At 38.8% G+C, this 24,528-nt stretch overlaps 1 protein-coding gene across 1 annotated transcript in view; it reads left to right on the top strand.

Annotated features, from left to right (window-relative positions):
* The window catches only part of CDKL5 (cyclin dependent kinase like 5), a 155,319-nt gene that overhangs the window by 105,112 nt on the left and 25,679 nt on the right, over window positions 1–24,528 (top strand). The window contains exons 8-11 of the mRNA XM_049766783.1: window positions 860–1,049; window positions 6,806–6,886; window positions 12,318–12,469; window positions 19,659–20,625. Of these exons, the coding sequence (XP_049622740.1) occupies window positions 860–1,049; window positions 6,806–6,886; window positions 12,318–12,469; window positions 19,659–20,625 (1,390 nt within the window). The remainder of the gene's footprint in view (window positions 1–859; window positions 1,050–6,805; window positions 6,887–12,317; window positions 12,470–19,658; window positions 20,626–24,528) is intronic.

Raw genomic sequence — 24,528 nt, 5'->3', positions numbered from 1 at the left:
CTAAGATTCCATTATTTTTCTTCCAGATAATTCATTCTGTCTTCTTAATGATTAAATTATTTTCATTTGAAATTTAAGGACTCCTAATATGCCGTATATAAATTGACTTAAGGCTATAGATACTGGAATATACAGATAACATTATTTTGTAAATACCTAGATTTTCATGTCTAGCCATTTATAATAGTAATGCTTTCAAAGTTCCGTGGTAAACTTAGATAAAAGAGAGATACAATCTCTTGAGGAGGCAAAATAAATACTTTAAGAGAAATAGCTCTTTTTTTAAACCCATACACACTGGGTACAAATAGATTCAAGTAAAATACTCCAAGAAAGAGTTCAACACAATTTTAGCTATTAGAAATCGCAAGTATATGCAATGTGTATGCAATCATGAGTTAAATAAAATTCACTGTTTGTTGTTTAAGACAATATGTAAGTCAGTTGTACATTTTAATGGACCGAATTCTAATAATGAATAAGATGTAACTTTTCTGACATTTAAAGAGCTAAAGGAAGACAGCCTTTCTTGGGAACATTTAATTCTGCAAGTGGAGTGTTAGTGTATCAGCCACCTCTGCTGGTATGGGCTTCTTAAAGGCATGTCTGTTCAAAATATACCTGGATGTGAATAAATCTCGACTTAGTATAAACTACTCTGTTTATAATTAAACAGCAGGTTTCATTAAGCACAGATTTATTCACTTGTGCTCTGAATTTTTACTTAGCCACAGTTATTTTTCATTCTTCCTCACATTTTTGATTTCTTTACTCAAATAACGAATCTGTTCAAAGTACTGTAGAGGTTATTAAAATGTATTTCCGCTGTGCCAAAATAATCTCTCCTTTTCCTTTTCAGAGCTCCCTATGGGAAGTCTGTAGATATGTGGTCCGTGGGCTGTATTCTTGGGGAGCTTAGTGATGGACAACCTTTGTTTCCTGGAGAAAGCGAAATTGACCAACTTTTTACTATTCAGAAGGTGCTAGGACCACTCCCATCTGAGCAGATGAAACTTTTTTATAGTAATCCTCGATTCCATGGGCTTCGGGTAAGAGGCTTTGCCAGGCAACTCAAAACAGAATCAATGCAGCAGCATTTAAATCATTTTTATTACAGTACAGAGTGCTAAGCTATCCACTGAATATGATTCTCTTTCCCTTGACAATGTTCCTAGTCCCTATTGTAATATTCTTGAATCTGCTGTAATATTTATAAAGTTTTCAAAGTGATCGAATTTGCAAGTGGGAGTTGCTGTTTTCCCGAATTTGTAAGTTCCAGCTTTTCAAAACCTTTTCTGACATTTCTATGACTGCATTCTTAATTTTGGTTATCTGTGAATGTTTCTTTATCCAAAACAGTGTGCATCCCCCCAAATACCAAAGTAAGTATGAATGACTGTCGCTTATTTGAACAAATATATTTTTAGGGATTTGAGGAAGACTGAATACTATATTCTGCAGATCTGTAGGCGTTGCTTTAGCCAGGTACTTCTTGTCTGTTGACTATAACATGTCACATTTTCTCTTCAAACTAATATAGTACATTCTTTTGGACAGTCATTCCTAGGTTTACTAATTTGGTACAAAATGTATTTTCTGAAAATATTCTAAAATGAGCTGTAAAGTCAAAACTTTCCTCAAATAAGGAACTGTCAAGTACACAGATCTCCTACTGGGGTGGCCAGTGAGGCATTATTGCTCTCCTGGGTCTGTTCTGGAAATTTCTTTTCTATTTTCATCTATCATATCTGGGCCAGAATGCTAATTGCTGGTCATTATAGAAATTGTCAATGAAGGTCATCAACATTTTCTTTGTCTTAAATGCAAAATTCTCGAGTCCTTTTTTTAAGCCACTGCAAAGCACTGTATTTTTTGCCTTTGATTTAATGGAAATCAATTAATTTCATTAAAAATAACATTAACAGTAGAGCTATAGGACAGTGGGTAGGAAACTTACCTTGTACATGTCTGATCCAGATTCCCGTATTGTACCCTGAGTCTCACCAGGAAGTATCTCCTTTAGCTTAGGATCCAGGAATAAGTCTTGAGACCTACTGGGTAAAACAAAAAAAATGTTTTATGAGAGTTAAAATTGAATCATATGTTTCAGGTATGCATCATGATAAATCTATCAGCCTCTTACATGGTTATTTATCACCACTAATTTGATTGTATAGTCTCAAAATTAAGTTTTATTTAGTTTGTCTGTTTGACTCCACTGTACCTTAAATACGAATGAAATCAGCAGTGTCCAGAGACTACTCTCAATTCGGTGCTTAGTGTTTACTCTGGCAGTACTCATCCTTACAATTGAGCCTTCCTAGGTCTGCTGCGTACACTCAACCCACTGAGCTCTCCCTGGCCCCAGCTTGTTTCTTGTCTTTTGGATGACAATATCACAAGTAGGAAGTGATACACCATTGTTTTGATATCTCCTTTGGAGAATTCTCTATTTAGATCTTCAGATCCTCTATTCATTTTTTAATTGAATTGTTTGGGGTTTTTATGTTGTTGTTGTTGTTGAATTTTATAACTTCTTCATATATACTAGATATGAATTCCTTGTCTTGTGTATAATATGCAAATATTTCTTTTAGTAGATATTTTATGTTTTGGTGATAGTTTTTTTTTATTTTTGTTATTTAGTTTGCTGTTCAGAAGCTTCTTTAGTTTGTTGCAGTTTCTTTTGGATTTGTTGTTGTTATTATCTTTTCAGTTCTTACATACAAATCCTATTTTGTATTCCTTTTTGTATATCATATTTAATAGTGGCCTAGTTTCATTCTTTTGCATCTGGCTATCTGTTTTTATCAACATCAGTTATTGAAGAGACTTTTCTTGTTCCATTTTTTATACTTTCTTCCTTATCATAAATTACTTGTCCAAATATGTATTCTTTTATGTCTGAACTCCCAGTTCTGTTCCTCTGATCTCTAATATCATGCTAGTTTGATCATTATCACTTGGTAAAACTGTTTGAAGTTACAGAGTATGAGATCTTTTTTCTCTCTTTTTTTAAAACTAATAATTTTTTTTGTTGTTATGATATTTTGTAGTTCCAAATAAATTTCCTGGTGTTGTTCTTGTTCGATTTCTGTGAAGAATACTTTGGGATTTTGATAGGGACTGCGATAAATATGCTTAATGTTTTAAGTACAAGAGTCATTTAACATTTTGTTTTGTTTAGGATTGGGCCATACTCGATAGTGCAGGTCAACCACATGCAAGACAAATGTCATGCCTACTGTATTATTTATTGCTATTGTTCCAGACATTTTAACATTGCTAATTCTTCCAGTCCATGTGCATAGAATATCTGTCTGTTTCTTTTTCTCTATTTTTTCAAACTATTTTCTAATTTTTTTTATTCTTTTTTATGTGAATGTAAATTAGGTTTGTTTTCTGATTTCTCTTTCTGCTAGATTGTTGTGTGCATATAGCATTCAACAGGTTTTATTCATTAATTTTCTAACTATTATTTTATTGTTTCATTTTTTTCTAATCACCTTTAACTAAGGCATTTGAGATTTTCTATGCATATTATGTTATTGGTAAATAGTGATATGGTTGGTAGCTCTTAATTTTTCTATTTCTAGTATGTTGTTGACTCTGGTTTGCTATATATATATATATTTATCATGTTGAGATATATTCCTTCTCTACCCATTGTATTGAGGCTTTTAATCACAAAAGAATATTGAATTTTGTCAAATTTTTTCTATATCTATTTGAATGAACACCTGATTTTTGTCCTTTCACTGATGGTAGTGTATCATGTTTATTTGATTTAATTATATTGTACTAAGATGACTTGATCTCACCATCTTTGCATCCCTAGAATTAATCCTTACTTGATGATTCTTTTAATGTATTGTTGGATATAGTTTGCTGATAATTTGTTGAAGAGTTTTACTTCTCTGCTCATCAGAATTATAGAGTTGTATATATGCTTATGAGTGTGATGTTCTTGTCTGTTTTTAGTTGAGGTGATATTGTTTTCCTAAAAATCAATGTATTTGAAAGTTTTTCTCTTTCAATATTTTGAAAAGGGGATTTAGAAGAATAGGTATTTGGTACTTTAAAAGTTTGGTTGGATTCATCCATCTGGTCCTATGCCTATATTTTTTCCATGTCATTTTTCATAATCCTATAGTTTACTTTTTTTAATTAATTTTTATTGTGGCCGAAATGAATTACAAATATTTCACAGTAATATTTAAGGTTCATAGTGACAATAAATCAAGGGCATTCCCACCACCAATGATGTCCTCCCTCCACCCCTGTTCTCAGTATGCATCCCATATCTCCCTCCTTTACCCCACAGAATACTAGTGTAACTGATCCCCACTTGTAGAGCTTGCTGTGGATTAGGTATAGATTCTGTTGTTGTTGACTTTGGATTTGATGTTCAGGTCTGATTATTTTTTTCCTTTTTTTTTTTATTTAACCAACTTCATTACATACATGCTTGTGTTTGGGTTTTAGTCATGTAAAGAACACCACCCATCACCAGTGCAACATTCCCATCACCAATGTCCCAAATCTCCCTCCTCCCCACCCAACCCCCGCCTGTACTCTAGACAGGCTTTCTATTTCCCTCGTACATTCTCATTATTAGGATAGTTCAAAACGTAGTTATTTCTCTAACTAAACTCATCCCTGTTTGTGGTAAGTCAGAGAGAGAGAGAGAGAAAGACGCAGAATGGTCTCACTCATCTATGGGTTTTAAGAAAAATGAAAGACATTCTTGCAATAATAATTTTCAGACACAAAAGAGAAGAGAGCTGGAAGTTACAGCTCACCTCATGAAACTCACCTATGCCTATATTTTTGGGAAGGTTTTTATATCTTTCAGTTTTCGTACTCATGATAGATCTGTTCATATTTTGTAATTTTTTCTGATTCTGTGTAGAATGTTGTATGTTTCTATGAATTTGTCAATTTCTAGGTAGGTTCAATTTGTTGCCATGAGTATTTGTAATTTCATAGAATCATTTATTTTTAGTAGTACCTGTTGTAACTTACCTTTTGTTTTTTATTTTATGTGCGCTGCTGCCATTTTGTCTTGTTAGTCTTCTGATTCCTTCTATTTATTATTTTGCTTAATTTTTGTGAACTTTTTTTTTCAATTGAGATAGATCCTTTCAATATTTCTTGTAATGGGAGTGTAGTTGGTGGTAAACTAAGCTTTTATTTGTCTGAAAATACAGGAATCTGAGAGAGGTTTGCAGTATTGCTGACTGATAGCTTTATCTTTGGGTATTTTGAATTTGTCATTCCACTTTGACCTGGCCTATAGAGATTCTGCTGAGAGTTCTGATGATAGTCTGGTGGGAGCACCTTTATATACTCATTATCTACTTTTTACCCCCCCCACATCCCTGAACTCTGTTCATTTTTTGTCTTTGCCTAAAACTCTTGGTAGTTTCACTGCTATATATCTTGGTCTGAGTGTGCCTGTATTTAGATAACCAGGGATTCTGTTAGATTCATGGATTTCTATTTTCAGTTTCTTCTCCAGATTTGGGAAGTTTTCCCTCTATTATCCCTTTGAATAAGCTCCTTGTTCCCTTCATTCTGTCACTCATCTTTCATGTGGTCCAGAATCTTTATTCACCACAAGATGAATATATTTTTGTGGGCATATTATATTTAGTGCTCTAACAGCAGCCAAGGGAACCACACCTTAGGAGTGATTATTGGGTTTTCAGGAGTGTGTTTGCATCAGACTAGGTTACAAGTATTAGTTCTGTTTCTTAGATTATGTAACTTGCTTTGAACCAGTTATTTGAAATTTCTGATAAGCACCCTTTTCATCTCTAAAATAAGAATAATTGTTAAAATGTCTCGCAGAACATACTTCCCTCACAAATGAGTTTCAGGTTATTGCCTTGTGTATGTGTCAAGTTCTTGTTATCCTATCAACTTTCTTTCTCTGGAAGGTGCTGTCCTAGTTTTCTTGTCTTTCAAAATTCAGTTCAGGTATTACTGGAAGTTCTTTCTTATATAGCTGCAAACCATCCTTGGCTTTTCTTTTTCTTTTGAGCTGCAAATCAAATTTAGGACTTCAATTACTTTGCAGCCAGACTCTGGGTTGCTTAGCATTGGGATGATGTCATAATCACTCATGAAGCACCTTGTTTGAATTTTCCTACAGAAGTAGTCCTCCTTCTACCTGTTCAGGAATTTCAGCATTTTGAAGTGCTTTAATGTTGGTGTAAAAGAAATATTATTCAAAGCAAATTAGCCCTCCTTTTTGGAGTGGGGATGCGGTAGTAATGGAATACTTGGCACTGACTAGAGTAGTTCACCATCCACTTAGATACTTTGAAATGTAAGTTGGCAGAAGGAAGGACAGGGCATCTAAACATGACCCCTCGCACTCATTCTATTTCCAAAACTGCACTTTTTAACTTAGGAGCCATTCCAATTAACACAAAGAAAGGAATTGAAAGCAGGGCCTTTAAAATATGTTTCTAGATTCATTATTTCTGCCTCTCGGAAGACAATAACCATCTCTATAAACAAAGAATATCAATAGAATTGTCTATGTAAATAGGCAGCACCATATCAATACTGTTCTACATATTTATCTTCATATCCAATTTCACCTGGGAGTATTCCTGTTATTTAACCCCAGCTGTATTAATCTTGCCTCAAGTACAGAAACAGCAAAAGCAATACATACAGGAAGTTCAGTTTAACTTTGACTGGCACAGTGGATCACTATCCTTATTTCTACACACTTAGCATCTGCCGACACACACCTTTTTCCTATGCTAATGCTTCTTTCATGTTCTTCCAGTTTCCAGCCGTGAACCATCCTCAGTCACTGGAGAGACGATACCTTGGCATTTTAAATAGCGTTTTACTTGACTTAATGAAGGTGGGACATGTTGATGTTTTCTGTATACAATCAATGTCTTATTTTATGGACTCTTTTGTGTCTACATGCGACCAAAAGCCTGCTTTAATTTTTATGAATAGATGTTTAATGTTGGCAGACTATAATGGTGAATACTGGGTGACCATGTCATATTAAAAGGCCTGCCATTTATTTCAAATTGCAACCGTGTTGTTATTTTAATAGTTTCTCTAGTCAGGACCATAAGTATTTAAATTGCAGTCCTAAAATAGATATAATAACAGCAATCTAAATATATGTAGTGAAAAAATTATTTAGCATTCGTTCAAGAGCTACTCAAGCATAAGGCTTTAAAGAAAATCTTTTATTTTTTTGGAGTATAGGTAACATGATAATAATAGTGTTAAAGTTTATGGTTGACCTACATAGTTACTGCACTCCGACACCACCACAGTGCCTAGCACCCTTCGCCATTGTCCTGAGGTAACCTCCAGTTAATGTCTGCATTCCCTTCCTCCTCTCCTGACAGCAGCTCAGTCATCTGTGTTTTGTAATCTAAAACCAGGAGCTTGTCATAGTTTTATACTGCCTATTTTTTTTGTTAATTTATTTATTTGCCGAAGCAAGATCATTTTTGATTGAAACCTACTTAGAAAGATGTGAGGGTCAAGAAAGAGAAGTACATGTTCAAGTGAACACACAGGCTTCTCCAGAGTGGAGAAGCCAAGCAAAGAAACACCCAGATCAGCAGGCAAGATACATGTTCAAGGGGGAACAGAAGCTTAAAGAGCAAGACTATCTATTCCCTTAAAACAAATCTTCAAGGTCCAGGCATATGGCTCAAGTTGTGCTGAATTTAATCCCTCATGAATCTTGGTTGGGAGGTGTCCCTTTTATCTCCCCACTCTGTTGGGTATGACCCTTATTAACAGTTTTCCTTTTAAGAAAAGAAAGATTTGCAGGGGCTGGAGTGATCGTACAATGGTAAGGCATTTGCCTTGCATGGGAGTCAACCAATCCGAGAAGGAAGGAAGGAAGGAAGGAAGGAAGGAAGGAAGGAAGGAAGGAAGGAAGGAAGGAAGGAAGGAAGGAAGGAAGGAAGGAAGGAAGGAAGGAAGGAAGGGAGGGAGGGAGGGAGGGAGGGAGGAAGGAAGGAAGGAAGGAAGGAGAGAGAAAAGAAAAAGAAAGATTTGCTTTGTGCTCAAATGAATGTTGAAAGAGATTCCATTTTTTTTGGACACGATTTTTAAGACCTACTAGGAGATGACTTTATCAGTGAACCTAATTAGGTTCTTCTTTTTTTTAATAATACCTTTATTTAAGAACCATGATTACAAACATGATTGTAGTTGGGTTCCAGTCATAAAAAGAACAACCCCCTTCACCACCACCAGTGCCCCCATCCCCCTCCTCCACCACTCCTGCCTGTATTCGAGACAGGTGAGACAGGCATTCTACTTCACTCACCAATTAACGTTAATGATTCTTTTCTAACTTGGTCTCTTTTCTCCTAGACAGACCCCCTCCCCCTTTGGAGAGTTCTCTGGCAGATCAGGGTCACTACTACTATTGGGCCTGCCAGGTTCTCCTCATGAACTGACAGAGCTGACAGCTCTGAACTGCTGAAAGTGTTTTCATCATTTTTAATACTCTTTTTCATCCCTAGTAGACAGACACATCAGCTTATCTCTTAAATCAGATCATTTTTCCATATTTCTCCATTTTCACTGCAGCCAGGCAGGGCAGAGCAAGTCGATAGCAGACCTTTAAAAACAGTTGTTAATGGATCAATTTTATTTTATGCCCATTTAGTCACCCATCAAAAGTAGAGGTTATGCTGGGCATAGAGCCTTTAAAGACATACTTAGCACAGTTGGAAATAGCTAAGCATCACTCTCAGAACTTTGCTATGGTTTTAAACTATGCCAATCGGTATTCTAAGCAACAGTGTGTAAATAGATGTGTGGGCAGGGTTGGGAAGATGTGTCTGTGAAAAGGCCAGGCACTATATAACCTTTCTTAGAGATACATAATATTCATTAACCTATAAAGGCTTTCAGAAATCTCACTGTAAAGAAGCATTTTGGTCTGACCTGATATTACCCAGACTTAATTACTGAATCCTTTTTGTTTTTTTTACCAAAACTCCATACTACTACTGTCCTCCTAAACACAAATTGATAGATGCTATTTCAAAAAAGGACCCTCAAGGATCTTTCAGGTTAATTAAGCATAAATTATCTCTTAAATTAGTTGGGTTTTGTCAATATGTTCTTTCACACCATCAATATTTATAAGGGCCTAATTATCTGGTAAGTTTTTAAATGTAAATAGAATAAAGTAGAAGAACTGACTGGTTCTTCTATCATGTTCTTCAAAACCTGATGATGCTTGCCTTGCAAGTGACCAGCTCAAATTCAATCCTTGGCACTCCACATAGTTCCCTGAGCCCACCAGGAATGAAACCCTAAACACTGCTAGGCGTGGCCCCAAAACAAACCCAAAATTTCTTTAATAATAGCAAGATAAAAACCATTAAACATTTTGTTTTGGTAAAAGTGGGCACAAATGGAAATACAGAGATAATTTGAGACATCTGTATTTTTATTAGTTTGGAAGTTAAATAGCCTAATATACTTTTACCCTCAAAATTCAACATTAAATAAAATGTAGAAAACGGTTGTATTGGTTAGTTATAGTATTTAAAAGAAAATATTCATTTAAAATGTATATTCAAGAGGCACACAGTCTAGAATATACATATCAGCTAATTTGATTTTGTAAACATACCCATGTACCCTAGAGAAAAATCCCCCCAAATAGTAGCACTTTAAAGCCTCTTCAGGGCCCATTCAAGACTTTAGACCCCCCACCCGCACCACTTTCCTTGCTCCTGATTTTTGTTACCAAAGATTAGTAGTGCTTTATTACTGCTGATTCTGAGAAAAACAAACTATATTTTGTCTTTTAGCTAGTTTTTAAAATGAAATTAAACAATAGTACCATTTCTCCCTTTCATGTAAAAATATATTCTCTGTCATTCTGTAAAGCACATTTGATCTTTGTGTCTATGTATAAGTACCTCAAAGCCTACCTCATCCTGCATCTGTTTTAAATTTTAGTCAATTTTAGTAGTCACTAGGGTTAAACTAAACTACTACTATATTTAAATTTTGCTCTGGAGATCAGAGAGGTAGGACAGATAGATGCCCTACATGCATCTGAACCTTATTTGATCCCCAGCACAGTATATTGTTTCTCTAAACACCACCAGGAGTGAGCAGTGTTGAGTATGACTCAAAACCAATCCAACATATCACTTAGTAATTATAAATTATATCGGTTCAACTTAAGCTTTAAAAAAATATTGGGGCCAAAGCAGTGGTGCAGCGGTAGGGCATTTGCCTTGCACGTGGCTGACCCAGGACGGACCTGCGTTTGATTCCCGGCATCCCCTGTGGTCCCCCAAGCCAGGAGCAATTTCTGAGCACATAGCCAGAAGTAACCCTTGAGTGTCACTGGGTCTGGCTCAAAAAACAAACAAATAAAAGAAAGAATATTATTTTGCCCCCAAATAGTAAGTGTTGAAATTGTTCACTGGTAAGTTTTATGCTTTCCTCATAATGGCCTTTTCCTTCCAAGTAATTTGAAATTTAACAAATGTGTTTATTAATATAAAATATTTTATGGTATATCTGGGAATTTTTATTGATGAAATCAATTAAAATAGCACTTTTTACCAGTTACTATTTGGCTTCTAAAAGGTGAGATGTACTTTTCATTTAAAAGTACACTGAAAAAACTAATATCATCCAGTTGAAACCTTTTTTGATGTTCTTTGTTGTAACTGCCAATGAGAATGAGATCATTTTCCAGCCTTCCACAGATTTTATTCTCTCATAAAGAAGAATGGATAGCATTTCTGAGTTGGGCTTGAGTCAGCATTGTTAAACCATTTGCATGTCAATGGGACTTGGGCTACTGAAACTAAATGCATGTGACAGGATCAGAATTCAAATTGTGGCTTGGGAAGAACATTGCCTCCATCTAGTAAAATTCTTACTGAATTTACTTTAGTAAATTGCTTAATTTAATACAACTACAACAGTTGTTTGATAGTGGATCATAATGGGAGTAACTGGGCAAACCAGTAGAAGTGAGCTAGAGATGGCCTGGACTACTGGCCTTTGTTCTGGCCTTTGATGGAGAATGCTTATTACTCAAAGAACAAATTTGAGTGTCTAATACGGAGTATGTTCATTCGTATTTGAATGGATTTTGTTTCTAATTTTTCAATTAATATGAGTTGGCCTTTATAATCATCTTTTAAAATGTTGCCCAATGGCTGAGAATATAATTTCAGAAGAAAATATTTTAGATGTTATTGAAAAAAGCTAACAATAAATAAGATCATTACCTTTATAAATAAAGAACACTTATATGAGGAGAGCCACTAAAAAATTAGAAAAGAGAAAATAACCCATTGACATAGAAATATTCAATCTCATGTATAATTAAAGATGTGAATTAAAATACCCATGTGATAGATCCCATTTTAAAAATGCCAAGTTTACAATGATAATGCTTTTTGGAATTGAAAAATGCATGAAAATTAGTAGACACCGCAATTGCCAAGTAGTGTCATTTAAGAGGATCTTTTCTAAAAGCTGATATAACTACCAGTTCTGTCTGTAGTATACCTATGAAAGGAATCACGAGTGTCCATAAACTCGAACATCACAGGCTAAATTATATATAATAGTGAAAAGAAGCAGCCATCTTAATACCCAACTGTAGGAGACTATTAAAATCAATCATGATTTAGCCAATATCTCAGTCTTTTGTACAGTCATTAAAACTACATTGGAAAGTTGATTGGTGTAGAATTTTTCATAATAATAAAAGATGGAAAGTCACCTAAATGTGTATTATTGAGTTACTACTAAAAACAGCCTAAGTAAACATCTTATGGAGTTGAAGTACTGCTGAGCTAGAATGATCTCTTGAGTTCTAATAACCAGTGGAAATAGTGAGTTTACATTTGTGAGTATCTACCATTTGGGCACAAAGAAGCAGGCAGAGACAGGTACAGATCTCTGAAACTGTTAACATAGACTGTCTCCCAAGAGAACATGTGAACACACACTTATTCAGCAGCATGTTTGAAATATCTAATTGTGTCATAAGGAAAGGTTTTGATTAGTAAGTGAAAAGTGTAGGACATAAAACAGGTAGATAATATGAGCCAGATGTTGTACACCTTAAAAGAATCTGTGAGGGTATATCCCCAAATGACAATATTGAGATTATGGGTTAAAAGGTCGGGGAGTGTTTGCATTCTGAAATGTTTGTTAGACATGAACATGCAATTTTTAAATAAAAAAAGGAAAAAGATTTCTATTAGAATTTGACTTTGTGGTGTTCTTTCTAACCCTAAACTTTATTTTCTAAGAATTTGCTGAAGTTGGATCCAGCTGACAGGTACTTGACAGAACAGTGTTTGAATCACCCAACATTTCAAACGCAGAGACTTTTGGATCGTTCTCCTTCAAGGTCAGCAAAAAGAAAGCCTTACCATGTGGAAAGCAGCACGCTATCTAATAGGTAAATATTTCCTTTTAAGGAAGTACAGATGCAGCACTGGTCTTATAAGTAGGTGGAGGAGGTGGCTGCTTAAGTGATGCAATTATAGAAAAGAAGGAAAGCCCCTTTATTCAAAAATATCTTCCTTATACTTATTACATGATTCAGAACTACAATTAAGAGTTGTGTGGGTCTTAAAGACTTTATCTTTAATAAGCATATTATGGAAAACCTATGCATTCCCTGGGAAAGGTAACATGAATTAGCAACTCAGGAGTTATTTAGCCTTATGAGCTAGAAGATCTTGTGTCAAGGGGCCCCAGGGCTGATCCCTGGAGGAAGAAGAATGGGGCCAGGGGATTCTCAGAGGAGATGGGGATGCCAAAGACAGGTGGATGAGAAGGTACCTAGGACAGTTTTTGCACTGAAATCAAGTAGATCCGATCTTTAAAAGGATCTTAACAGTTTTGATAGATTCATTGACTGGTTTCTCGTCCACACCCAACAGTGCTCAGGGGTCACTCCTGGCTCGGCACTCAGAAATTGCCCCTGGAAGGTTGGGGGGCCATATGGGATGCCAGGAGTCAAACCGGGTCTCTCTTAGGCAAACACCCTACCACTGTATTATCTCTCCGGCCCAGGATCTTAACACATTTGTTGCTCTTGCCTTTTTGATGAGTTGAGAGAAATTTTTTTCAAAGGAGTTAGAGAAATTTTTTTCAAGAGAGTTAAGTGTTATAGTAACCCAACATAAAGTAAATGGGGCCAGAGAGTAGTACAGGAGGTGAGGTACCGCCTAGCACTGCCAGAAATGGTTCCTGCCCCCACTCTAGGCCACCTCTTCCTTCCTAGAAAAAGAAGAAAATGGAAATGGTAAAGTAAATTTGGTATTTGCTTTAAAGTATAATTGTCAGAGCTTGCACGTAGTGGACCCAGCTTCAATCCCCAGTACCGCATATGGTCCCCAAGGTCTACCAGGAGTGATCCCTGAGTGCAGAGCTGGGAATAAGCCCTAAACACAGTCAGGTTTGGTCCTAAAACAAATAAGTCATACAAATAAAGTATAATTTTCAGCAAATTGCTTAGAAGACTTTTATTTGGACCACAAAGAATAAGCCGATGCATCTGTTTCCGGAAGCGATAACTACCTATATATATATAGTATATATATACCTATATATAACTATTTGCAGGAGAGTCATGTCAGTGTCTGACTTCTTCCAAGAAACTGGTCTTAGGGCTCATATTGCTTAGACTAGGGTTTCCCAAAGTAGACTAAACTACCTCCAAGTGTGCTGGCATTGGAGAGGGGCAATAGTAACCTCTGGTGCAATTGGGATGTGCATTGTTCCCTTAAATAAGGTAGATTTGCAGAGTGTGCTGAATCATATTTGGGGAATAGGGGGTTGGAGCCAGACCAGGTGATGCAGAGGCCTTACTCTTGGCTCTGTGCACAGGAATTGTACCTGATAGGGCTAGAGTAATCTTTATGTTATTATTTTTTTTTTGGTTTTTGGGTCACACCCGGCAGTGCTCAAGGGTTATACCTGGCTCCAGGCTCAGAAATTGCTCCTGGCAGGCACGGGGGACCATATGGAATGCTGGGATTTGAACCGATGACCTCCTGCATGAAAGGCAAATGCCTTACCTCCATGCTATCTCTCCAGCCCCATCTTTATGTTATTTTTTAAATTTATTTAAAGAAAATACATCACATAGTTGACACAATTGATCATAATACATTTGTTTCAAATTTTTTCAAAGGGGCCAGTAGGCCATATACGTTTGGGAACCTCTGACTTTAGATTATGGGAGGTAGGAAATATTTTCTCTCATCTGCTATAAAAATGGAATACAATAATTCTTTGTATAAAGCTTTTGAAAATGTTTTCTCACATTTCCACCCTAACTTGCTATCCACATAGAACAATTGTTTTTAACCAGTTGAAATCTGGAAAGCTTAAAACCTAAAGCTATTTAAATCTATGTGTGTATCCATAGTAAATAATAAGCACTTGTCCCATATTTTCTCTACTTTGCCATGATGGTATGATGGAATTATTTTACAACTGTTGCCTTTCCTTAAAAATGGGTGGTTTTGGTTATTGTGTTCTTCAAACCGCATAAATCATTGGGGATGCTTATATATGTTCTCTGTCTTGAGTTTCCTTTTTAAATGTTTGTTTTCATTATTATTATAGTTTAGATAATATCATTACACTATTGTGAATGTTTGTGATTTTGATGTAGAGTTACTATACCTCACATAAGGAATTCCTCTCTCCCTTCTTCTACCCCAGAAAACCCATGCAACAGATTCCATTTGTATTTGACCAAGTCTGTGTACACTTTCTTTTCCATGAGCTTTTAGTGCACTAAGTCAAGGAATAATATTCATCATTTGGTTGCTCCTTTGCATTGAGGAGGGTCACCTTGTGCCTGTCTTAGAAGGGGTCAATCCCAGTTTCAGAGCCTTTGTCTCCATTCAGCCTTATTGTCACTTGCAAAGAAAACATACCAGTAACATACAGTTCTGGAGATTGAGGATAAAGTTTTGGTGGCTCTTTACCACCAAAGCGATACTGTATATTGGTCCTCTAGTGACTCTCTTGAGAAAATATTCCCTAGTAGGAAGCCAAAATCTCCCTAGTGATCCTCTTTGGACTCTATTAAGGAGGATGCCTGTTGGGATAAGGTTATGGCTTGTTATTTTTTGTGGGGTACCAAGCATCAAACTCTTGGCTTCATACTGACCCAAAATATGGATTATATGGGTCTTTGAGGAGTCAAATATATATGGATGCAGAGAAGTATGTCGGAATTACAAGTTTTAAAGAATTTTGGAGTATTCTTTTTGTTTTTTGCTTCTATTAAAATTTTTCCCAAGATTGTTTTTTATTAATATCTTTATTTGTACAATTTGATTCAAACGTGATTGTAGTTGGGTTTCAGTCATATAAAGAACAAACCTATTCACCAGTGCAAAATTCCCATCACCAATGCCCCAAATCTTGCTTTTTTAAAAAAAAATTGTTTTGGTTTTTGGACCACACCCAGTGACGCTCAAGGGTCACTCCTGGCTATGTACTCAGAAATCACTCCTGGCTTGGGAGACCATATGGGATGCCGGGGATCTAACCAAGGTTCGTCCTGGGTCAGCCGCATACAAGGCCTGCTGCTGTGCTATGGCTCCAGCCCCAGATTTTATTCTTAAATCTTGATACTCTATCGGTATATTAAAAATCATAACTGACATTTCTAACAATATTTAGGTCAGTTTTATGTGGCTGGAAACAAACTGTCCATACTATGATCTAAATTTTTCTATATTATCTAAATTATTTATGGTTCTTCTCAGAACCAACATTGAGTTGGCCACGTGCCATATCCTGTTGACTGCTCTCTGTACACCTCCTGCTTTTCAGTGAAACGTATCCATGTATAAAGCGTATCTGTGTGTTTATATATTCTCAACACAGCCAGGCTCCAGCTGCCGAAGTTCGTGTATCAAGAGATGATACCATGGACTTGCTCTTGAATTCCCTGAGCCCTGCCTACATCTTCTGATGCTCAAAAGGTTCTGATCACATTGGACAGGTCAGGGTAGTCCCCTTCCTGCCCCATGGGAACACATCTCTAGGATCACTTTGCCAACCTTTGCCATAAGCAAGTATCTGTGCATTTTTTATGTTAGCTTTAAAAAGTCATTTGATCTAAACCATATATCTATCTTGCAACCATTTAGGATAGATTTAGATGTAAAATCCTCTTAAGTGGCTGGCAGTTAAACACAGATTTCTTATAGATATGTGTCAAAGAGAACTGTAGAATTTTTGAAACCGCCTCTTATTTTTCTTTTATTGTTCTTTGGCAGAGCTCCAATTTGAAGAGAATTTGGGGCCTTTTCTACATAGGAATTCTGGGCAGAGTGCAGTGACTTCAAATGAAGGCCAACAGAAATGTTCAAAATAATGCTTTTGGCTTTCTACACACTAACAATATAACAGATGTTGTCCATCTTAGCTTGATAGTGCCCCTTTTCACCTTAAAAATTGCATCTCATGTTGTGACGAAGGTTCTTCATAACCTGCGGGTTGTCTCCCACATGGAGAACAGTGTTTCCAAGAGTTTAAAACTCTGATAACTCTTTTCATTGTTCTTTGACTTATCCTGGTCCTCCTGAGCTCTGAATGCTTCCCAATATCTGCATGCATCGTCTCTGTCAGTAACTTTCTCAAGGTTGAAGAGAGAAATAGGATTTTGAGAGTTCATAGGAACAGGTAGAAGGTACCACCTCATGGTACCTCAGAAGGGTGAGCATTAGTGTCTGAGTCAGTGCCTATGTTGGGAAGGACAGTAGAGATGACTGCCAGCCTGTGGGCTCCTATGAGACCCAGAGAAAATTGGACAAGCTAGGTAACAAAGGAGCCTGGAATGTGCCACCTGCAGTACTAGGCTCTAGAAGCCCAGAGAGAAGTGGAGAGTGGAAATGGAAAATTACTAGTACACTTAGGCTAGTCTGCTTATAATAAGACCTTGCATCCTTTGGATTTTTAAAAAGATGCTAGGAAAGTTAAGTTACTGACTTCAAAATGGACAGCCAGTGAGGAGAGAGGACTGTTTTTCCTTTACCCCAGAGATGGGTGCTGTGGCCATCCATTATTAGCAAGAGGAACTTGCTTTGTGGTTTATTTCTAGGTTTCAGTTGTTCCATTTAGTTAGTTCCTATTTAAGTGACTTTGTTTAATGCTTCAATCCCTCTAACCCATCTAGGGAGGTGAGTGCCCATAAAAGAGGAAGCTTCTATGCTGCTGAAGGCATGCTGAATAGCAGATACTTTTGAGCACTCTGAAGTGAGGTGGAGAGAAAAGTGCCCTTCCATTTAATGCTGGCTCATGTAGATTCATTATTTTCTTTTTCTTTGTTTTCGTTTTGGGGCCATACCTGGGTTACTCATGACTTTGCATTCAGGAATTACTCCTAGTGGGGTGAGGAACACCATGTGAATCAAACCTGGGTTGGCTTTATGCAAGGTAAATGCTCTCCCTGCTGAACTATAGCGTCAGCCCCACATGTAGATTCTTGTTGGGGAAATGGAAGATACAGCTTCACACAGTGCCATTCTACGCACCATAACGAGAATTGTCTTCCAATTCCAATTCCAATTCCAATTCCAAGTGATAGGAACAAACATCTCCCAAATCACATCATCTTTATCCATAGCAAAATGGACGGGCAGAACCTCTGAATGCATAGTAGCAAGTAGGGATTTGTGCAAATTAGTTTTCCTTTGACAGTCTACTCGCCCATCTCTGACAGTCATGTGGTCCTTCAAAGAGTTATACCAGGGGCCAGAGTGGTGGCACAAGCAATAAGGCATCTGCCTTGCCCATGCTAGCCTAAGACAGACCTTGGTTTGATCCCCAGTGTCCCATATGGTTCCCCAAGCCAGGAGCAATTTCTAAGTGCATAGCCAGCAGTAACCCCTGAGCGTCACCACGTGTGGCCCAAAAAACAAACAAAAAAAAGTTATACCAGAGCACACTTACTGACCTGTGACATCAGCTTCATCTTTCACACCAAGAACAAGATTTTTCCTCTAGTATTTTGTGTTTTAGACTGAGTCAGAAATGAGGCTTTTCACTTTAAAAATGAAGGCCTGAGAGAGTTTGAAGTAATGAAGTATGAAATGAAACAAGAGAATAGATTATATCTCTTTTATTTTGGGGCCACAACCTGACTCTGTACTCAAGGATCACTCCTAGCAGCCTAGGGGAACCATAAGGCAGGTGCTGGGATTGAATCTGGGTCAGCCACATGCAAGGCAAATGCCCTACCCACTGTACTGTCGCTCTGGCCCTAGATTACTTCTTTTTAAATTTTTTTTTTTTTGGTTTTTGGGCCACACCTGGCGGTGCTCAGAGGTTACTCCTGGCTGTCTGCTCAGAAATCGCTCCTGGCAGGCACGGGGGACCATATGGGTCACCGGGATTCGAACCAACCACCTTGGGTCCTGGATCGGCTGCTTGCAAGGCAAACGCCGCTGTGCTATCTCTCCGGGCCCACTTCTTTTTAATTTTAATTTTATTAAATATATTTTTATTTAGATCTTTGTGATTTACAAAGTAATTCATAGTTAAGTCTTAGAGATACAACATTTCAACACCAATCCCACCACCAGTGTCCCTCCACCCGTGTTCCCAGAGTCCATCCCATACCTCCCTCTCCCAGCCTGCCATCATAACAGGCACCTTTTAAGTTTGATTGTTGAAGTTTGGGTCTTATTATTTCAGTGTTGTTGACTCTATCACTTGAATATTTAGTTCTGTCCTTCCTTAACACCACTTAACACCAGTAACACCTGAGTCCCCTTGGCCACTTCTCTGCTGTTATTTCACATCTGACTTTCTCTTCCTCCACTGTTTCAAGTGTTCTAGATATGTGGTATGTAGATTCCATCTTGTGAAGGGAATTGAATCTTCTTTTTATCCCTATAGCCCACTGAGAGCCGCATTCCTGTCTCTTGTACCAGGAGTCATCTGAAGAACCCCCAGTATCACCACTTCCCTCTAACATAAGCATCAATCCTTGTGTTTGCCACCATGCCTCACCAGGAACAACTTGTTTCTTTTCAGGATGTGATTTTTATGTTATTGAGTACATTATTGGAATTCTCTTTCTTTGACTCGCAGGTTTAAGTCAAAAAAGACACTCGTGTCAGTGCTGTGAGTATTTCTGAAGCAGACTGCGTTTGCAAATAAAAATGAAGTCAGAGGAACACAGTGCCCAGGAAGCCTGAATGTGCCCTGCTGATAGCCTCACAGACAAAAGAGTTAGAGTTTGTCTTGAGCACAGTTGTCTTCCTAGCAGGCATTGTATCACAAATACTCGTGTGGGCACTGGCAGAGCAAAGCACATTTTCCCAGCTTCTCAGTTTGAAGCTGTGTTGGCAGCAAGCTGGGGAGCATTACAGCCTGCCAGAGTAACTTCCCCGGGATTGGCACTTTTCTTCAGTGACTTGAACTGCGGAACCTTACTCCTTAGCAGTGGATTACTTTTTACTTGTCAGTACATGTTGGAGAATTAATGGTTTGAGCCTTTGAAGTTTCTAGGCCTTTGTTCTTTTCTATAGAATAGTCTTTCTGCATCTGCTTTGAAGGGAAACTGATGGCCTTTTTTTGTTGTTGGTCTGTGTTTTGTTTTGATGTAGAAACCAAGCCAGCAAAGGTGCAGCTTTGCAGTCTCACCACCGGGCCAACAGTAAGGACATCCAGAACCTCGGTGTGGGGATACCCCGGGCTGAAGAGGGCCTCCCAGCCAATGAAAGCTTCCTCAATGGCAACCTGGCCGGAGCTACGCTGAGCCCCATGCATACGAAAACCTACCAGGCCGGCAGTCAGCCAGGCTCTGCCAGCAAAGACCTTACCAACAACAACATACCACACCTGCTGAGCCCCAAAGAAGCCAAGACTAAGACTGAGTTTGATTTCAATATTGACCCGAAGCCGTCAGAAGGCCCCGGCACCAAGTACCTCAAGTCCAGTAGCCGGTCGCAGCAGAACCGGCACTCATTCATGGACAGCTCGCAGAGCAAAGCCGGTACGCTGCAGCCCAGCGAGAAGCAGAGTCGCCACAGCTACATTGACACGATCCCCCAGTCCTCTAGGAGTCCCTCCTACAGGACCAAGGCCAAGAGCCATGGGGCCCTGAGCGACTCCAAGTCCGTGAGCAATCTCTCAGAAGCCCGGGCCCAGATGGCGGAGTCTAACACCAGCCGCTACTTCCCATCCAGCTGCTTGGACTTGAACTCCCCCACCAGCCCCACGCCTGCCCGCCATGGCGACACAAGGACTTTACTCAGCCCATCAGGAAGAACCAACCGCAGTGAAGGCACTCTTGACTCTCGCCGGCCAGCAGCCCGCCACTCCAAGACCATGGAAGAGCTAAAGCTGCCCGAGCACCTGGACAGTGGCCATTCCCACTCGCTGTCAGCGCCCCACGAGTCTTTCTCCTATGGTTTGGGCTACACCAGCCCCTTCTCCTCCCAGCAGCGGCCACACAGGCATTCCATGTATGTGACCCGGGACAAAGTGCGAGCCAAAGGCTTGGATGGAAGCTTGAGCATAGGGCAGGGGATGGCAGCCCGGGCCAACAGTCTGCAGCTCCTGTCACCACAGGTACAGCTTGGGGTCAGTAGCAACTCCAGGGGCCCAGGGCGGGGAGGTGCTGGGTAGGCGAGTAGGCAGGAGAGACTGTTTCTTTGGAAAAGGTGCATTCAGGGGTAGTAGTAATTGAAATGGCTGTGAAACAATTTCTTGAAGGATGTGTGTCCTCAAGAGAACTCCTAAAACTTGTTTGAAATCTTTCCTGTGTCCCTTTCTGGCATTTTTTGCTCAAGGGATTCTTATTTTGATTTATGGTGGAATTCATCAGCTATATGGGTCAGTTTTTAATTTGCTCACAACTCAGCGTGAATTCATGGGGATTTTCTCTAATCTTTCCAAACCACCTGCACTGAAATCAAGCCCTTTTGCCTAATACCTTAGTCAATATCTTAACTGGATTGAAAAGTTGAGTGTTTATCCAGAATTATAGGTAAATTTTACTTCAGGCCAGGATAAATGTTAATTTCCAGTCTTTGGGATTTTTTTTAAATCTCAGGGCTGTGCTTTTGCATAATCCGCCCTCCTTTTTATTGATCACCTGGATCTAGAAGTGACACTAACCTGTTTAAAATGGAGCCGCAGTCTTACAACAGAGCACGTCTCTAAAATAATATGTTCACTATATATGAAACATATCAAAGAAATGAGAGTGGAGAGAAGCCAACATCTGCGCGAAAGGGAAAGAGTTTCATGCTGAGCAAGGCCTCATCTTTGAGAGGATATAAAATTAGGTTCATCTGCTTGTGTCAGAACTCTGAAATATGGGTGAAATATAGAATAGACTTAGCAAGATGAGTGTGGGGGAGGGGCAAAGGGACTGGCTGAGCCTAGAATTGGGGGTAGTGGGCTGGTTTCCTGCTTTGGCTTGTGCTTTGGTGTCAAGTTGGTGAAGTGATAGCATTGCTTTGTGCCTAAAATTCTTCACTGGCTGGTGGCAAGAATTTTCTTGGCTGTATTTTGAGCTCTCTGCCCGGCATGGAATAGCAAACCATTATGAGTTGTTGCTGGGACATTGATTCTGTTCTTTAGGTATTAAACACCTTTGCACTGCTGTATTTTTTTTCCTTTAAGCATTCAAAAGAATGAGACTTGTGTGCTCTTGCCCTTTAGAAACTTCTCTCGGGAAGATTAAATTATACATAACAATGAAATAATTAAGGACCAAATTAGTGTGGCATGGCTATAAATAGGCATTGAGAACAGGGAGAGATCACTGAAGAGAAGTCAGAAATGGCTTTGGAGGCAGGCGGAGGCCTTGGCTGCACTGAGATGTAAAGGTACAGCCTGGTTTGCGATGACTAAAGAATGAAGATATGTTTGGGCATTTACTGAGCAAACTCTTAATGGCTCTAATTAGTAAAATGAAGAAGATACAGTCCTTGTACCTTTGCAATGTATGGGCAGGAACTGGGGTGCATGTACAATTTCAATAAATAGGTCATTCTGATGCTATGAGCTATGTGCCCGCCCCATTCTGTTTGCATACCCATAGGGAGTGGATGCTAGGACTAGCTTGGCAGGGCTTAGGCAAGTGCCCCCCACCCCGCCCAGGAGGTAGTAGTTGAGGAGAGGGAGACATGGACAGAGTTTGGGGATTTTACTGTGGAAAGAAAGTGGGAAGACTTGAAGGAGGCCAGTGGGTATTGGAAGAGGATATTAAAGCTCTGCTTGCTTTGAGGATTACAACTTGGCTTGTGGGATGAGGATCTTTCCTGGCCAAACCTGTTTCTTCAAGGAAATAACAGTTCTTCCCAGAGCCCTGGATCTAGTGCAACAGGCCTGGTGAATTGAAAGATGGACTGGAGGGAAATGGGGATCCATCAGTTTCTCCCCAGTTAGTTGCTTTGCAGAGAGTGAGAGAGGACTTGGCTGCCACTATGTTTAACCCCTTCATTTCATTTCACAGATGAGGACATGGTGGCTTTCCCAGGTATACTAGATGGATCTGGACTGACAGAGCAGGTCTCTTTGTGCTGAATTCTATGGTGATGAGGCAACCTCCAGAGCCTAGAAAGTTCTCTGGAGCCTGACAGCTACCTGTAGATGCTTGAAGGAGGTCAGAACTAGGGAGAGAATGGTAGCATCCAACATAGTATACACAAAGTAAGAAAAACAAAACAACTGGACAGAGGACAAATGGTCTGACTCAAAGAGTTCCAGAAAAGAGACTTGGTTAATACGGTGGAAATAAACAGAATAGCTCATTGTTTGGGCTAAACACGGCTCCTACAGATACTGAATGTTAAGGCCAGTCAGGAGCTTCAGTGCCAAACTGAAAACAATACAACTCAGAGGCCCAAAGATGGCAGATGACTTGCAGGTAACTGACAGCATATATAAATCTCTTCTGTGGGGACTAGAGAAATAGTACAGCAGTAGGGCATTTGCCTTGCAAAATGGCCAGCCCCAGACAGACCCCAGTTCAGTTCCCAGCATCCCATATGGTCCCCCAATTTTTTCCTTCATATATATAAATCTTTATTTAAGCACCATGATTACAAGCATCTTTGTAGTTGGGTTTCAGTCATAAACAGAATACCCCCCCTTCACCAGTGCAACATTCCCACTACCAATGCCCCCCTCCCCCACCCCTGCCTATATTGTGACAGGCATTCTACTTCTCTTATTCTCTTATTTAACATTGTTATGCCAGTTGTTAGTGTAGTTATTTCCCTAACAGCGTTCACCACTCTTTGTGGTGAGCTTCAAATTGTGAGCCGGTCCTTCTAGCCCTTAACTCTATTGTCTCTAGGACTTATTACAGTAATGTCTTTAATTTTTCTTAAAACCCATAGATGAGTGATACTATTCTGTGTCTATCTCTCTCCCTCTAATTTATTTCACTCAGCATAATAGATTCCATGTACATCCATGTATAGGAAAATTTCATGACTTCATCTTTCCTGATGGCTGCATAATATTCCATTGTGTATATGTACTACAGTTTCTTAAGCCATTCATCTGGTGAAGGGCATTTTGGTTGTTTCCAGAGTCTGGCTATTGTAAATAGCACTGCAGTGAAAATAGATGTGAGGAAGGAATTTTTGTATTGTATTTTTTGTGTTCCTAAGGTATAACCCTAGGAGTGGAATAGCTGGATCAAATGGGAGCTCAATATCCAATTTTTTGAGGCATCTCCATATTGTTTTCCATAGAGGCTGTACTAGATGGCATTCTCACCAGCAGTGAGTTCCTTTCTCTTCACATCCCCTCCAGCACTTATTGTTCTTGTTCTTTGTGATGTGTACCAGTCTCTGTGGTATGAAATGGTACCTCATTTTTGTTTTGATTTTTATCTCCCTGATGATTAGTGATGTGGAGCATTTTTTCATGTGTCTTTTGGCCATTTGTATTTCTTCATTGAGGAAATGCCTTTTTATTTCTTCTCCCCATTTTTGATGGGGATATATGTTTTTTTTTGTATTGAGTTCTGTCAGCACCTTGCATATTTTTGATATTAGTCCCTTGTCTGATGGGTATTGGGTGAATAGTTTCTCCCATTCTGTGGGTAGCTTTTGTATCTCAGGTACTATTTCCTTTGAGGTGCAGAAGCTTCTCAGCTTAATATAGTCCCATCTGTTTATCTCTGCTTCTTGTTTGGAGAGTGCTGTTTCCTCCTTGAAGATGCCTTTAGTCTCAATGTCAGATAGTGTTTTACCCACGTGTTATTCTATATACCTTTTAGTTTCAGACCTTTTATCAAGGTCTTTAATCCATTTGGATTTGATCTTCATGCATGGTGTTAGATAGGGGTCTGAGTTTGCTTTTTTGCAAGTGGCTAACCAGTTGTGCCAATACCACTTGTTGAAGAGGCTTTCCTTGCTGCCAGGAGCAATTTCTGAGTGCAGGGCCAGGATTGGCCCCTGAAGAGCCCCTGGCTATGACCCAATTAATTAATTTAAAAATAAATAAATC

The sequence above is a fragment of the Suncus etruscus genome, chromosome X (genome assembly GCF_024139225.1).
Source record: "Suncus etruscus isolate mSunEtr1 chromosome X, mSunEtr1.pri.cur, whole genome shotgun sequence".
NCBI lineage: Eukaryota > Metazoa > Chordata > Mammalia > Eulipotyphla > Soricidae > Suncus > Suncus etruscus.
The sequence above is the reverse complement of the archived record's forward strand: the minus strand, read 5'-3'. Positions and strand labels throughout refer to the sequence as shown.